Genomic DNA, 16,202 nt, shown 5'->3' with positions numbered 1-16,202 from the left:
TGCCTCCTCTGTTGTAGATTAATTGACTGTAGGTGTGTGGGTTTGTTTCTGGGCTCTCTGTTCTGTTCTGTTGATCTATATGTATGTTTTTGTGCTCACACCACGATTACTGTAGCTTTGTAGCATTGTCTCAAGTCTGGAAGGGCTATGCCTCCAGCTTTGTTCTTTTTCCTCAGGATTGCTTTGACAATTCTGGGTCTTTTGTGGTTCCGTATAAATTTTAGGATTATTTGTCCTAGTTCTTTGCATCTTCCACTTTCTTAAGTTCTCCTATGGAATCATGAGACAGCATAGTGTTAACCTGATTTCAAAGGTCATGATTAGTGCTTCCCTAGACAGGGGGGAGGTGTTGTTGAGGGAGAGTTGGAGGCTGAACGCTGGTCTACCTGTCTTAGCACTGGAGCAACTCTGATGGGAGAGGCATGTCACCAGCTCCACATTTGGCCCCATTTCTTCCTGCTTGATTGGTGACTTGGCTCACACTGAGGAAAGACGGGTGGGAAGAGAGACTGCTCTGGCTGGGAGAGGTTGAAAGGTCTACGAGACGTCGATATAGCCATGCTGTGTGTGGGAGAATTCAGGTTTAGAGTTGGGGCTGGAGTGAAAAGCAACATTACTTTGTGAATGTGAAGGGAGGGAGAGGTTTCTCACAAGTGTCACTTCACTGCATCACTGCAGCAAGGTTGGAAGTAGGAATTTTTGTTGAGAAGACAACTGAGGCTTAGAAAGATCAAGAAATTTCTTCAGGGTCACAGCAGGGTGGGCGTCTGTACCAGTCTCGTCAGCACCTCTGTTGGCTCTTAGCTGCATGAAGGTGAGGTGAGCATTGAAGCAGAAAGACCTCATGGAGCACAGAGAGCAAAGGGCAGGGCTTTGGGGGAGGACCGCATTTAGGGGATGGAGGAAGAAGAAGCCGTAAAGGAACCGAGTCCTAGGGCTGCCATTACAAATTGTCTCCATCTGGGTGGCTTAAAACAAGAGGAATTTATTCTCTCACAGTTGTGGAGGACAGAAGTCTGAAACCAAGTTGTCTGTAGGGTTGGCTCCTTCTGGAGGCTCTGAGAAAGAATCGTTCCATGCCTCTCTTCTAGCTTTTGGTTGCTGTCAGCAATCCTTGGCATTTCTTGGCTTGTAGCTACAAAACTCCAGTATCTACCTCTGTCTTCACATGACCTTTTGCTCTGTGTTTCATGTCTTCTCTTTTCTGTCTCTAAGAAGGACACTTATCTTTGGATTTAGGGCCCACCCTGATGCAGAATGATCTCACCTTAAGATTCTTAACTTGTTACATCTGCAAAGACCCTTATGCCAAGTAACATCACATTTTGAGGTTCGGGTGGACGTATCTTTTGGTGTCTGTAATTCAGTCTCCTACGCTGAGGGAGCACAAAGCAAGGAAGAGAGTGGCAAATGTGGCCCTAGTGAAAGGCCAGAGGCCAGTGGCTCCCACACAGCAGTGCCATCTCTTCTCTGAGCAGCAAACAAGGGATGTATCTACTTCACTTGGTGGCTTTGAGAAGGAGAGATCCTCATTCCTCTTGGGTTTGAATCTTCCTGAAGACAGGAACAGGTGCATCTGTAGGAGTCTTTCAGACACAGGCCAGTCTGTCAACAGAACACCTTGCTGATCCTCTAGTTCTCAGTGGGGGCCCTCACAAGAGTGAATGAGATGATGCCACTCCTCATGGGATGTCACTAAGGGATCATGGTCATGGTCCCTAAGGGACAAGGTCATTCTTGATTAATGCCAGAAGAAAGTGCAGATGTTGCATGGTAGTGGGAGGGACTGGCCTGTGAGCCGCACTCTGAGAGCCACTGGACCAGGCCACTTGAGAGCAGAGGACCTCTAACCTCTAGATTCTTCATGGATAAAGTCCACTGGGACCTCTGCATTCCTGTTCCTCCTACCCGGTGCCGTGCCCTGAGGGTAACTGGTGACCTCACCACTGTGCAAGGAGGCAAGGTCTTCCCAGTAACCAAAACACTCAGCTCATGTGTCTTACAGCTCCTCTTTCTTGCCTTGACCAATCAAAGCCTGACTCTCACGCTAAGTCACACCCCTATCCTGATAAAGGACCACACTAATAGGTCCTAATGTACCTAGTGAATCCTCTCCTTAAAAGCTCTGAGAGCCTCAGCCTCATGGCCTCTCCCCTCACCTTGGCCCGATCTCTCTGCTTCACAGTTCTGTCCCTGGATTCTTTAGAGAACTTGCTGATGGACTGGGAGTAAAAGAAACTAGTGGAGAGAGGTGGGGGGGCAGGGATGGAGGTTATCAACGTATGTGAGAGAAAATCACCCTTTTCCCTAAAACCAAGGCATTTTCCTAGCAGAATGGCTTAGAACGTGGGCATGGATGGGGGCTCAGAAGGCTGAGGTTTGAATCTTAGCTCCACTATCTGAGTATCCTTAGGTGGCCACCTACCCTTTCTAAGCTCGGTTTCTTCATTTAAAAAATGAGGATAAAGACTTTCCCCACCTGCTGGGGCTGCTATGGGGATGTCATGAGATAGCACACATTTAACAACGCCAAAAATGTAACAAAGTGAGCCCCTCCCACTGGGACTACTACCACAAAGATATCTTTCTCTGGTGGGTGGCCTTTCTGCCTTTGTGTCATTACATGTGCTTTTCCCTGTGTGAGCCCCTTTGCCCAAATCTTGCACCTTCTATTCCCAATTCCAGCTCATCCTTCTAGAATCATCTCACGGGTCGTCCCCACAAAGAATGATACATAATACATTTACTCAGCAACTATTAAATGTCAGGTACTCTTCTTAAGAGTTTACTTATATTATCCAACCTTATCCTCATGATAGCCCTATGAAATCAATAGCTTTATCTGCTTTTACAAAGAAACTGAGGCTTGGGGACCATGATCCCAAGTCTGTCTGGGATCCAAAGCTTGTGCTCATGTTGCATGTGACTCCACTGATTCCGCCCTCCCCCACCCCCCCACTCTGGGCACATTTAGCACCTTGTGCTTCAGCATGTGCCCACACGGAGGACAGCAGAGTGGCAGTGATCTCACCAGTCATCAGCCCTGGGGTTCTGAGTCCCTGGTCAGCAGATCTGGCCTGGGCTGCCTGGGTCAGAATCACCTGGGATCTTGTTGCAAATGCCAGTTTCTGACGCTGCCATGGGAAATTCTCCCTCAGTACATAACAACACCTCCTCCAGGTGGTTCTGAAGTGCAGCTAGATTTGAGAACTGTTGTTCTGGTCCAGCCAAGCAAGGACATGACTTACCCAAGGTCACAGAGCAGCCAGTCAGCAGCAGAGTTGGGACCACTCTAAGCCTGTGTTCTTTCTACTGTTCTCTGTGTGTTTCAGATTTGGGCCATGCGTCTGAATTAAATTAAAACCAAAATAAATCCCTTTTGGTTTATCTATGGTTTTCTCTGATTCATACGTCAGTCTCTATTTATGCAAACCACTGAGAATTGACATTATGTAAATCTTTTTACTCCCCAGTCTAAGCTCTTTTAAGCAACTGGACTCCCGTTCTCTGTGCTGTCAGAACTCTAGGTGGTCCATTTCCCTCCCAGGGCTGTCTTTCCCCTACATGTGCTGCAGGGACCCTGTTGCTCAGTGACCCTGAGGGGACTCCTCCCCTTGGTCTGGTCTTAAGGGGGCTTAAGAGGGACTGGGCCCTCCTTAAATGCAACCCAGAAGAGGCAATCGATGGTCCTGACTCACCTCAGCTTCCAGTGGGATTACTTTTTCAGACAAACTTGAAAATAACTGCTCAGGAAGCCCTGCAGATTGAAGAGCCCGGTGTCAATTCAGTTCAGCTCAACAACTGTTTGTTAACGGCCTCCCAGGCTCTAGGCCATTGCTTGCTGAGCCTTCAGAGGAATGTGGAGATAGATGAGAGAGGCACAGCAGCCACCTCTGCCCTGGGGCATTCTCTGTCTCCCCATATACAGTCAGTCACGAGCTGCTCAGCATTCAGCATGGGTCTCCCATGCCCAACACATCAGGCACCCCTGTGGGCTGGCAGGACTCTGTCTGGCTAGGGAGGATCCAGACCTATCCCATCAGTGGTGCCTGGACCAGTGTTAGCCTGTGTCTAGGGCTGGACCTCCCCAGTGGGTGATTAGTGGGGGTCCCTGGTAATAACCTCTCCAGACAGACCCTGGCACCTCTCTGTTGATGTGGCCCCTGTCTACGGACTGCTGATGTGAAGAAAGGTGACGTCAAGGCAAGAGCACTGGCCAACACCCTGAAGTTCTGTTTCTGCTTAGCTGTGTGACCTTGAGCAGGCCACCCTACCAACTAAACCCCAGTCTCCTCCACTGTCAGATTGTGGAGGAAGTCCTTGCACACCTCCCAGGAGCTTTAGCTTAAATGAGATGATGCACTTGAGTATGTGGAATATGCTATAAAACACAACACAAAGTACTGTATTATTAAAATCATTCATTGTTCATTCTCAAAGGGACTTTAGAGATGATCTCATCCAGTGGTTTTCATAATGATAGTTCAGGCCACAGAATCCTTTCCTGGGATGAAATCTTACATTGAAGCCCAATATGTAACAGGAAAATGGAAAGAAAGAAAACCCAGCACAACTCTACTGGGAGCTGAGGGAGGAGGTTGTCCCACTGGGTGCGAAGGGGCGGCTTGCTCAGGGCCCAGCAGGGCTGAAATGAGCACTCCCATCTTCCAATTCCTAGTCCAGGCTCTTCCCATTGACATCGGACTGTCTTCCACAGGAAGATCCAAGTTTACATAAAAGAAAAATTCAAGAGCAGTTGTCCTTAGATCTAAAATACTTGGTCAAATGCCTGGTCACAGCTGCCTCTGGAGATGAAGACTCCATGACTAACTTCTCCAAAAAATCAGCTGAAGCTAGTCAGCAGAGGCCTAGACCTCAGACTAGAAAAGCTGTTAGACCACATCAGCTCTGGTCCCCTTGGGGGAATGCTAATTTTACTTGCTGATTCTCAAAGGCAGGCTCAGGCATTTCTGCAGGGCAGAAAGATGTTCCCTAGTTTACCTGCCCACTGGATGAGCCAGTGATGTTCAGGTGGGGCTACCCCAGGCACACAAGATGACCCTTTAGGAAAAGCCAAGAAGCTTCAGAAGACTCAGCACAGACCCAGACACGCACGTCCCCTCCCCAGGAGAGCCCCAGCCCGTGAGTGCTGAACTGACCCCACTGATGATGTGGCCACAACATCCGAATATGCTGCCCAGGCCAGGCCCCTGGCCCCTGGTCCAGGATTCTGACCCCCATGAGGCATTTGGTTGAAGAGCCCAGTACTTCCACGCCCTCAAGGAGGAGCTACCATTTCCCGTCACACATATCCACCATGGATGCATATTAAGCATTTGTGAGCCTACTGGTATACTTCATACCTCACCGTACAACTACTTGGTATAGGAAGTTTGGGGTTGACTCCTCAATATCTGAAGAAGTACTTCTCTTTAGTCTTAAAACATCTCATTTCCGGTCTCAAGGGCCGCCTGACCTTTGATGTTGAGAGAGCTGTTAAGAGGACCCTGTGTGTTCTGAGCCAATCCCTTCCTTTTATAACATTATGACCTCTGTGATTGCATCTTTCCAGGTTAAGACATTCTAACATTGATTCATTGGCTCATATTTATCTGTTCTTCACCCATTCATTTCTTCATCCATTCTACAAATATTTATCGAGGACCCCCTAGGTGCCAGGTACTTTCTAAGTGCTGGAAGTAGCGAACAAGACAGACAATCCCTGCTCTCGTAGGGTAGGTAATAAATTTTTAAAAAGTAAAAGACACAATGTGACACGCAAAGTACAGTGCTAGACCTGCAGGGAGCCTTCAGAGGGGATAAGGTGTGGACGTAAGTAACTGGTATCTTGTTTGGGAATTGTTGCTTGCAAGGAATAGAACCCCACCCAAACGAGCTCAAGTAAAAAGGGGGATATTGATAAGAATCAGATGTCCTTCAGAATAAAGGCAGGACCAGAGCAATCGGCTCTAAACGCCATCATCTCTTTGGGGTATATTCACATTGTCATTATGGTCTCCCTTCCTCCCTCTTTTTCTCATTCCTCCTCTCTGTCCCACCTTCCTTTCTTATCCCCTTTGCCCCTCCTCCCTTCTCTAAGAAGGGGTGTGAGTAGGGGAGGCAACAGATGGCATCACTACTACAGGTGGACGCAAGATAGTAATTAGGGCAGAAGAGTGGTGTGAGCACAGCAAGGGCCGTTAGGGTTGGGAGGTGGGAGGATGACTTAGAGCTCCATGAAATCAAAGAAGGCTTTGGAGGAGGTGCTGTTTGTGTTGGGCCTTGGTGTGAGGAGGATTTGGACTTCTCTTAGAGATCAGGGTCCATTGCCAGAACAGAGAAAGGAGGTGGAAGACTGCCAACTCAGAGCACCGGGAGGACAGACAGAAAAGGTCCTGATCACTCTACTTATCATCATCCCTCCATCCCTATGACGCCTTCAGTTAGGTCCCTCTTCAGAGTGGATGGGATTCTCCTGAGTTCCATGGCTTGGATCTGCAGGATCCAGACTACAGGAGCACATGGGCTATGGCTGAAAAGGACCTGGGGAGACAGGGTTATGAAATGACATAACCCTGGGCAGGGCAGAAGACGGATAAGGGCAGGGCTGGGAGAAATGCGGTCCCGTGGAGGTCAGAAAGCCACTCACTGGGACCCAAGTAATGTGGCTTGAAGATTTAGCCAGGTGGCAAGAGGGGCAGCTGCTCCGTCCTACCCAGCTGTTAGTGTCAAGTCATCCAGTGACAGAAGCTTTGATGGAGAAGTCACGTGACAGGTGAGCTTCCAGTCTGCCAACGATGTGCTGACTGATCACTGGCATCAAGCACGCAATTCAGTGTGTGTTGGGTTCCTCTGTATTTATTGGCACTTTATATAAAATGACAACGTTGTCGGTCATATCTGAGAACCTAATGAGTGGCTCCATCCGAGAGCCCCGGGTGGGGGGGGGCGGGGCCTTCCTGGAGGAGGTAGAATGAGTCACATATGATATGTGTCTACAAGTTAGAAAACAAAAAGGCCTTGAAATGGTGGGGACAGGAGGATTCGTTTTGAGCGTTCACAGTTAGCCAGTGCTTTCACATAAGTACTCTTCTGTTGGCTTTCCATCAAGTCGGAAGAGGAGGGATTTTTCCTACTTTTGAAGGAGGAAACAGAGACTCAGAAGTTAAGACACCTGTTGAGATCACACAACTAATTGGCAGAGCTGGGACTTAATTCTGTCTGACCCCAAAGCCCAGGCTCTGGGCTTGCCAACACACGTGCCTCTCCAAGAGCTGGGGGTCCTGCAGCAAGTCTCTGGGGCAGGTTCTGGGCTGGTCAGAGGCTGCCCGCACAGGGCTGTCCAGATTGTGATGGAAAAGCTGCCCCTGTCCCTCCCACAGACCTCTCCTCTACTTCTCAAGGATCTCAATTCCTCCGGTCCCCAAACCAGCATTTACAGTTTAAAAAATGACCTATTGCAGGTTGCTTCTCTCTTACAAGTTCAGGTATGGGATGAGTCAGACATGCCCGAGTGTACCTGCTACACGCAACGTAAGTCAGAAATTACAGGGCTTTCCCATAATCGGATGTCGGCGCAAGGGAAACCCTGTAATATGTGGCTTACGCCGCACTCAGATCCAGAGTCTTGAGACGGTATTGTTGGCTGCTGTCCATCCACTGCATGAAGCATTGTCATCGTCAGGAAGAACTTGTTGGATGTTGAATGGGTCTGGGGCTTAACTGCTTGAGTACAAGTGTCTTAGAGGAGACCTATCTGTTATGTGACATTTGGCCACTCTGAGCCTTGATCTCCTCTTCTCTAAAATGGGGATAACAATACGTGTCCCTGTGGCTTTACAGTGTCCTCGTAAGAAATATACGAAGTAACATTAAGGTCACGGGGCCTTTCTTCTCCCGTAAGCTCCCTGACGACAGGGAGGGCTTCTGTGTGAGAACAGCGTGTACTTTTCACAGCCAACTGCATTCACGTAGGGTCCAGATCTGCAGATGACAAGGGCAGCCGTAGCCGTCACCCTGCCTGGGAACCCGGCTGAACTTTCTTGCCCTGGACTGTGGTGTAGAACTTCAGTGCATCAGAATCACCGGGGGAGCCTTTTAAGTTACAGATTCAAGGGCTTCCCATCTGGTGACTTTTAGTGCAGTAGGTCTGAGGTGGGGTCAGAGAAATGATTTTTGAAAAGCTTACCAGGTGATACGGAATTGCAGGCCAGAACGGGTTAAAGGGGACCCAGGCTCAGAGGCCAGGACAGGCTCCTTGGAGGAGGCCACCTGGCATCTCCAACCTCTAGGCCTGTAGAGATGGAGAGGTTGGGGGTTTGTTTCTGTTGAAGAGGATGACAGCAGGAGTCAATTCCTTGCTGTTGGAGAGGTGGGAGCGAGGGTCAGCAAAGGAAAGTGATGGCAGTCACTGAGCAAGGACCTGGAGGTCTTGCAGGGATGTGACTGGACTGTGAGCCCCCTCCCTTAAGGCTGGAGCAGGACACCAGGCCTGTGATGGGCAGAGGGGCCGAGCTTCGCTGATGCCGCAGCTGGGTTAACAGGACGTGTCATTCTGTCTCCCTCCAGATCGTGTTCCGGAAGATCAGCGATGTGAAACGGGAGGAGGAAGAGCGCATGAAACGGAAGAACGAGGCCCCCCTGATCTTGCCGCCGGACCACCCTGTCCGGCGGCTCTTCCAGAGGTTCCGACAGCAGAAGGAGGCCAGGCTGGCCGCGGAGAGGGGCGGCCGGGACCTGGACGACCTGGATGTGGAGAAGGGCAGCATCCTCACCGAGCACACCCACCACGGCCTGGTGAAGGCCAGCGTCGTCACCGTCCGCGAGAGCCCTGCCACGCCTGTGGCCTTCCCTGCGGCCGCCGCATCCACAGGGCTGGACCACGCCAGGCTGCAGGCGCCGCCGGGGGCCGACTGCCTGGGCCCCAAGGCCGGCGGGGGTGACTGGGCCAAGCGCAAGGGCTGGGCCCGCTTCAAGGACTCCTGCGGGAAGGCTGAGGACTGGAGCAAGGTGTCCAAGGCCGAGTCCATGGAGACGCTCCCCGAGAGGACAAAGGCGAGCGGTGAGGCCACGCTCAAGAAGACAGACTCGTGTGACAGCGGCATCACCAAGAGCGACCTGCGTCTGGACAGCGTGGGCGAGGCCAGGAGCCCCCAGGACCGGAGCCCCATCTTGGCCGAGGTCAAGCATTCGTTCTACCCCATCCCCGAGCAGACACTGCAGGCCACCGTCCTGGAGGTGAAACACGAGCTGAAGGAGGACATCAAGGCCTTGAACACCAAAATGACGAACATTGAGAACCAGCTCTCTGAGATACTCAGGATATTAACTTCCAGAAGATCCTCTCAGTCTCCTCAGGAGCTGTTTGAAATATCGAGGCCCCAGTCCCCAGAATCAGAGAGGGACATTTTTGGAGCGAGCTGAGAGGTCTGCTGGAAAAAAACAAGTCGAAGACAAAACACCCTATACCCTCCTGCCCTATAGACATCACCTCTACCACACACACCTACATGACCAACAACTTTCAAAGTAGCCTCTTCCCGACAGAAAATCCAAGTGGGACCAGTCGCTTAGGCACGCTCTCTCCTTTTCTCTATCTGGGGGAAGGTCCGGGAAGAGGAGTGTGCCACCACCCTGCAAGACGGCAGCTGCATCTGAACTGTCTTTGCACAATTTTGGAAGAGGAGGCACGCCATCTAAAGGGTATTTTCCTTCATTTTAAATTTTTTACTGCCATGATATTTGTAAAAGATGAAAACTACCAGGAAAGAACAGCAGCCATTGGGGATTGGTGGGAGAGCACCGAGAACCCCTCGTGTATATTACCACGCTGGGCTCCTTCGCCAGGACCGCCGGAGACTGTGGTGGGCACAGGGAGTTCCCAGCATTCCCTGCCCTTGGACAGCCTGTGTCTGAGGTCACCGTCTATTTCCCTACTGTAGTCATTTGTAACAAGCTCGGGACAGGGGGAGCTTGAGGGACAGGGAGGGGAGGGTAGAGCCTTTCGACTTTCTGTCTCTAACGGTTAAGGCCGAAAAGCAGCTGAGGTGCTTTGGGTGCCTCCTGTAGACACTTCGAGCCGGGAATCTTCAGGTCTCCTTTCCCAAAAGAAATGAGCCAAGTGTAAGAGCTGGAGAGGGGCGGTGGCGATCCAGAGGTTCTCTGGGCTATGGTCTGCACCCTGCTCCTCCTATAGGATAGTGGAAGGGGAGGGCCCTGGAGGCCCCGGATGAATCTCTGGCTCGGCTCCATGCCACTGGCCTCATCACACAGGCCCTTTGCTTCTTTTCCTTCTTGACCTCTTCCCAAGTGTTCCTGTGGCATTCCTCAGGGTATGGGGCATCGGCAGGAAGGGTGATGAGCCCAGATTTGCTTTATTAGCAAAGCAGACACACACACATGACCTCAGAAAAATGATTGTAGCGAGTGCTGTGTTTCTATTATGACTCTTGTTGGGATTGCCCTAGAGAAGTTTGTATTTTGTCCACAGCATGGGTTCATTCTAGGACACTCGGGAGCCGTGCTTGGCCTTATTTTTAAGCTAATCTCTTTATCTCATACTAAAGTCAGTAGGACTTCAAGAGAAACCATGAGATTGCAGGGCTGTGATTGTAGTGGCTTCAGGAGCTGGAAAAAGAGAAAGAGGCAGGAGTTTCCAGACTGTCTCTGTAAAGTGATGGAGAGAGGTGGCTGCGGGACAGTGGTCCATGAGGAAGGTCTGAGCTTAGAATGATGATCACGGAGCCACCTATGGGCCATCCAGGTCCCTATGCCATGATGCTTGGGACTGTCCGCTGCCTCACAGTCCCCTGAGTTCAGGTTATTCGTGTGCTTGGGCTCCTTTCAGTGGTGTCTGTCTGAGAAAGGAAAGAGATCTCTCCCAGACAAAGTGGAGAGAGGGGTCAGGACCCTAAAAATTGATAAGTAAGATTGGAAGTTCAGCTCTAAAAACTCAGCTTTGAGAGAGTGAAATTAGGAGTGCAGGTGATCTGGAATGATTAGTGACAGCATGGAATCGTCTAGGGCACTGACCTTCTGCACATGTGATGCTGTGGCAATCCCGTCCTTAGCACCTCTGCCTGGCATTGCTTTGCAGTAGAGATCCTGGATCCCAAAGTTGATGTCCCTCAGTACTGAAGGGAACCTGACAGGTCAGGGCCTGCCCTACCAAAGATAGCTAGTGTTTCTGAAAGCCTCCTGTCTGAGCCTACCCGCTCTCTTTAGTCCTGCTCAGTGGCCATGGCATGACCCAGGACTTGGACCTCAGTTGTCTGTGCAAGAGTGGGGCTGTCCTCTCCTGGCTGCCAGGGTTGGCACAGACAGCCTTGGGGAGCAGAGTCTGAAAGGTCAACGTGAGGGTCCTTCCCCAGAGGCCCCCCACACTCAGGCAGCTTCTTCCACGAGGCTTACAGGGGTGCCCCCGATGCTTCCCGAGGCTGAGACATTATTGGATTCAGCCTCAGATGGCAGCATACAAAGAAGAAGTGAAATTTCCCAGGGCCGAGAGTCATGACCGTTAATGACTCTGGGTAAGCCGTGGGGCTTTCAGCCTCTTTAACTTGAGAAGCTGCCAGCTAGTCTTCGGGGCTGCGGCTCTAAAATATCTGGGATCCCATCTGCTAGCTGCCCCTGAATCGTTCCAGCGTGCCATTCCTTAAACAGGCTCATCAACCCGCTTCCGGAGTTTAGGACTCACCACTTGTAAGGCAGGGCGAGGGCCCTGATGACTGCAACCTCCAACTTCAGAAGCACCTGCCCAGCACCCTGCAGGCCCTTCCCTCCAGCTCTGCCCGAGGGGTACAGGTGTCTGTTAAGAAATGACCCCCCAGCTGGTTCTGAGGGGCAAAGATGCTAATGTGTGAGGCTTTGAAGTCCAGACCTGTTTTGGGGGGAAAATAATGCTTCGTGAATGTACTGCTTGATCAACTCCTAGGATTCAAACTGGGCTAGTGATGAGAAACCCGGATCCGCTCATCTTGGGGTCGCAGGGCCTGCAACCCATGCTCCTGGGGGTGACAGCGCACCACAGGTATGGCTGTATATGCTTTTATTCTTCTCCCCTTAAGGATTTAAGGATTTTAGGGATTTTTGCTATAATGGTTTTCTCTGGGAAAAAAAACAAAAACAAAACATTTTTAAATGAGCCAAACCTTCTTTCCTTGCATTTTTATGACATGCACTTGGCCGTGGGCTGCTTCGTACTAACTACCTACACCCTTGCCCAGATGCCGCTCTGGCTTCCCAAGCAAGAACCACGAGCTTCAGATACCACTGACTCAGCCTTCCACTTATAAACCGTTCTCTGGTGGCTGAAGAGAGATTAGGGAAACGAAAGGTATTTGGGTATTGGACCCAACCTTTAGACTTCAGAAAAGTTACGCTGAGAGATGTAGCTTTACCTGAGCTATTTTTTTCTTTTCGAGGGAAGGGGACATGTCGTTATACCATTGCAGAGTGATTGCTGGTTACTTGATCTCTTGCATCAGTTCCTTACTTTGAATGTCATTCATAGGGAGGCTCCATTTCCCAGAGTACCCTAACAGACAGGCTGTTTAGAGTAGGAGGTCCTGCCCCTACCACTTGGTTGGTTGCTGAACACGGCCACGCCCACCCCCGCCCCCACCTTGGCTGGAGGTGTGGGAGTGAGGGGTGAGTCGGTGAAATCAGGCGGTCAACAAGATGGAGTGCTTGTTCTTGGTGGAGACGCCGTCTCCAGCAATGACTGCTGCCGTTCCATGTACCTACAAAGGCTGCCCCACCGGCTATGACGAGATTCCCATAGGAAGGAGTGGGAGGCAGCCATCTGGTTGAGAAGCCTTGGTCCAGTGCACAGTCTTGGTACCTCCACCTTCATCCATCCCCTTCCCTCGCACTCACACCCCCTGGCTTGATTCTTTCTAAGACTTTTCTATATATTCTGGACCTCAGATTAAATCTGTGGGCAAAGGGTTTGTAGCTCGTGGTAGGCAGCCAATGGCTTCTAAAAACTCTGATGCTACAGCAACATGGGCCCTAGCGTTTCAAGGCTGTTCCCGTTTCTTGTTATCCAATTCCTGGGCTTGTTTTACCCTCAGCCTTCTAGATCATCCTCTGCGCTGCTGCTGGTCCTGGAATCCTCTTTCAGAAGTGGAGTTAGCACAGCTCAGAGTAAAAACGCACCCCATCACACCACCCCATCCAGCGACCTTCCTCTCCTGAATCCTTAGGTGGGAAGGGAAAGCATTAAGCCAGCTGTTAAGCTTTGTGCCCAAGCCTGTGGGGAGTGGATGAATGCCTTCGAAATAACCAGGTACGTGTAGGAAGAGCCTCGTCTCCCCTTGCTGCCCTGACCACCAGTTAGCACATGCACCCTCTGGGAAATTTCAGGAGCCCTGGTGGACGTACAAGTGGACGTGCGCTTGATGCATAGGTTGTACAGTGTTTTGCAATAAAGATGTTTAGCCTTAAGACCCTTGAATGGCACTCCAACTGTGATGGAGCCGCCAACACTCTCTCCTCTCCTCCCTCCTCATGTAGTGTTGCTTAAAGAGGAGGCCCACTGAGGGCGCACTCAGGCCCCCGGACAGCCTCTCTTCTGTCACTCCATCATTGTACTGCCTTCTTTCTTGCTTCGATAAAAATTACCTTCACCAGCTCTCGTGCCCTCCAACTGGACGAGATTTCACTGTCCTCCCAGCACTAGCTGCGGCCATCAGAGACAGCACCATTTTCTCACCCATCGTGTTCATGTTGAGATGTTTTCATTTCCACCCCCTCACAGTTCAAAAGAATCAATGTGAACTTGCCTCCTGCTTAACTTAGTTTCAAATGAAACTTCATTCTCATGCGAGCATATCAGACTTATTCGGGAACCTTTAGAACTGGACTTGAATACACTGCAGGTGCCGGACCGGTGGGTGCCCTCCCCGCCCACCATTAAACTTTTCTTAGAGCCACTGTCTCTTTATCTGTGACTTCTGAGTCAGCCAACAGATCCATTAGCTGTTCAATGAGACGTTCACGGATCTTGTATCAGGATATGAACTGCTTTTATGCAAAGAGAGATGCAAACCCGCCCCCGCCCCCACGATGAATGTATTCTCAATATTCAGACGCCGTATCTGTGCATCTGTTGGAGACTGCCCACATCTGACATCTCACTGACACTGCGAGGACGCTTCTACTCACGAGCAGTTCGTCATCCTGGGGCTCCTCCTTGTATCAACACTCTTGCCATTGAGTCCTGCCAAATCCTTCATTGGATTTTTCTTCTTCCTTTGCATCTGTCACTTTGTCCACAGGAGCATGAATCAACAGACGTGCAAACGAGCTGAGGCTACTTGTGTGGTCAGCTGAGTATGCTGACAGAACTCCACTGTATGACTGCAGCCTGGGGATGGTAAGAGGGACAGGTGGGCCCCTCCATTGATATTCCCTTCTCAACATTTTTAAACAAGCACAAATGATATTTGTTAAAAAAAAAGTTTAATTTTATTTATTATGGTAATAAACTATTTTATACATGATCATACATGATTGCTTTTGCCTTGCCTTTTATAGAATTTCCAGGCATTGAATTGGGTGTTCGCACCTAAGATGATGACAGAACAAGGTGGTACTTTCTAGTCCTTTTCAAGAGCCCGGGGAGCTCTCATTTGGATAGCACCTGTAACTCCGGTTTTCGGAGAACTTAAAATTCTAGAGACACCAAGATTGTGTGCCAGTCAAAGTACTGCATAGCAAGAGAATGGTTGTGAAGGAGCTTCACCATATGATCTTGAAATAGAGCTGTATCTGCTATACAAATGTACAGAGATGCCCTCCAAGCCTGGCATCACTGGAAAATTGCGGTACAACACACTGAACACAGAACTGAAGCTGACCTCCCACCTAGAACTGAACTTTTTAACCTTTCTTGAACAATTTGGATTAAAATTTGTGTACTCGTGCTTTGCTGCCTTTTAAAACATACATACTGTCAAAAACTTTACTGAGTCTTTTTGGAATGACTCAGCGTCAACAGTATGAGTTCTGATCTGTGCTTTAATTCACTAATCGTCACAGAAGCCATTAAGGTAGAGGACCGCGTGTCCCTAAGCTAGTCCTGTACACCAGCACTGTTTCAGTTCTGCTGTGGTTTGAACAGCTATTGCTTCCTGCTCATGGCAAGAGTCTCCACAGTACTGCCAACATGAGTTCTTATTTCATACTAACGGACTACATTTCAAAAATGGCGCTTTTCTTCTTATAGACAGTACAACTTAGGGATGAGGAATCTGTGATCTGCAAGCCCTATTCAGGCCTCTGCTTGATTTCATAGGGCCACAGTATAAATCCGGTATTTTTGATGACTTTCTCCCCACACCCTATTATTTTTTTACATTGCAGAAGAGCATAATAAAACTATTTTAAGGGTGATATTTTTTAAAATTCCAAATGATTGATGTTCATTGCAAAAGTCCCACCTCATAAAGCACTAAACATATTGTACTCTTTAGATATCCTCAACGATGAAAAAAAAAATCTTTCTTTGTGACTATGATTTTTATAATTAGTCAAAAGGACTAAGCAACACAGAGCCAAGTAATAGATACTACATTTTGGATGACAAATGGGTTTCAACAATAAAAAAGAGGGATTTTGTTGGTTGGTTTTAAAATAAAACAATTACCCTGAAGAAGGGCCTCAGAGAGGCATCTCACCATGCACTGAGAGAGGCCAGGACCGTCCAGATAATCTGGTTTCTCCACAGTTGGCCTTTCTGTATGGATGTGTTCTGGTACATTTGCTAGAAAAGAAACTCATTGTATTATGGTTAATTTGTTATACTTAATCAGTAATTCTATTGTTACCTTAAATAAGCAATGAGCAGTCTCAGTTTCTCTAAGGGGAAACCCCCTCCCACTAAATTACTGTTCTCCCAATATGCAGATCATTATACAATTATATATATGATTGATATATTTTCTTTCTACGTCTGCAGCCTTTAGTAGAACAAAAGGCTTCTTCTGTCACTTCTCAAATAAATTAATCTGCGGAAATAATGAAATAAACACTTTTCAGCCTTCTTGCACGGTCCCAAGAATTAGTCAAAATCACCAAGATTTTGCTGTCCTTCAGATGTTTTACTTGCCTCCTCGGGGCTCATCGTGACGACCATGCTTGGAGCTCTCCGGTTTGCTCACAGAGCTAGGTTGGAGTCGGAGGATCCTGGGGCTAGAAAT

At 49.3% G+C, this 16,202-nt stretch overlaps 1 protein-coding gene across 3 annotated transcripts in view; it reads left to right on the top strand.

Annotated features, from left to right (window-relative positions):
- KCNH1 (potassium voltage-gated channel subfamily H member 1) overlaps positions 1 to 14,509 on the top strand; it is a 416,698-nt gene extending 402,189 nt beyond the window's left edge. For all 3 annotated transcript variants that reach the window (XM_030872943.2, XM_030872942.2, XM_060294397.1), the window contains one exon: positions 8,569 to 14,509. In XM_030872943.2, coding sequence (XP_030728803.1) covers positions 8,569 to 9,423 — 855 coding nt within the window. In that variant the 3' untranslated portion in view covers positions 9,424 to 14,509. The remainder of the gene's footprint in view (positions 1 to 8,568) is intronic.
- The last annotated feature ends 1,693 nt before the right edge of the window (positions 14,510 to 16,202 follow it).

The sequence above is a fragment of the Globicephala melas genome, chromosome 1 (assembly GCF_963455315.2).
Source record: "Globicephala melas chromosome 1, mGloMel1.2, whole genome shotgun sequence".
NCBI classification, from domain to species: Eukaryota; Metazoa; Chordata; class Mammalia; order Artiodactyla; family Delphinidae; genus Globicephala; species Globicephala melas.
The sequence above is the reverse complement of the archived record's forward strand: the minus strand, read 5'-3'. Positions and strand labels throughout refer to the sequence as shown.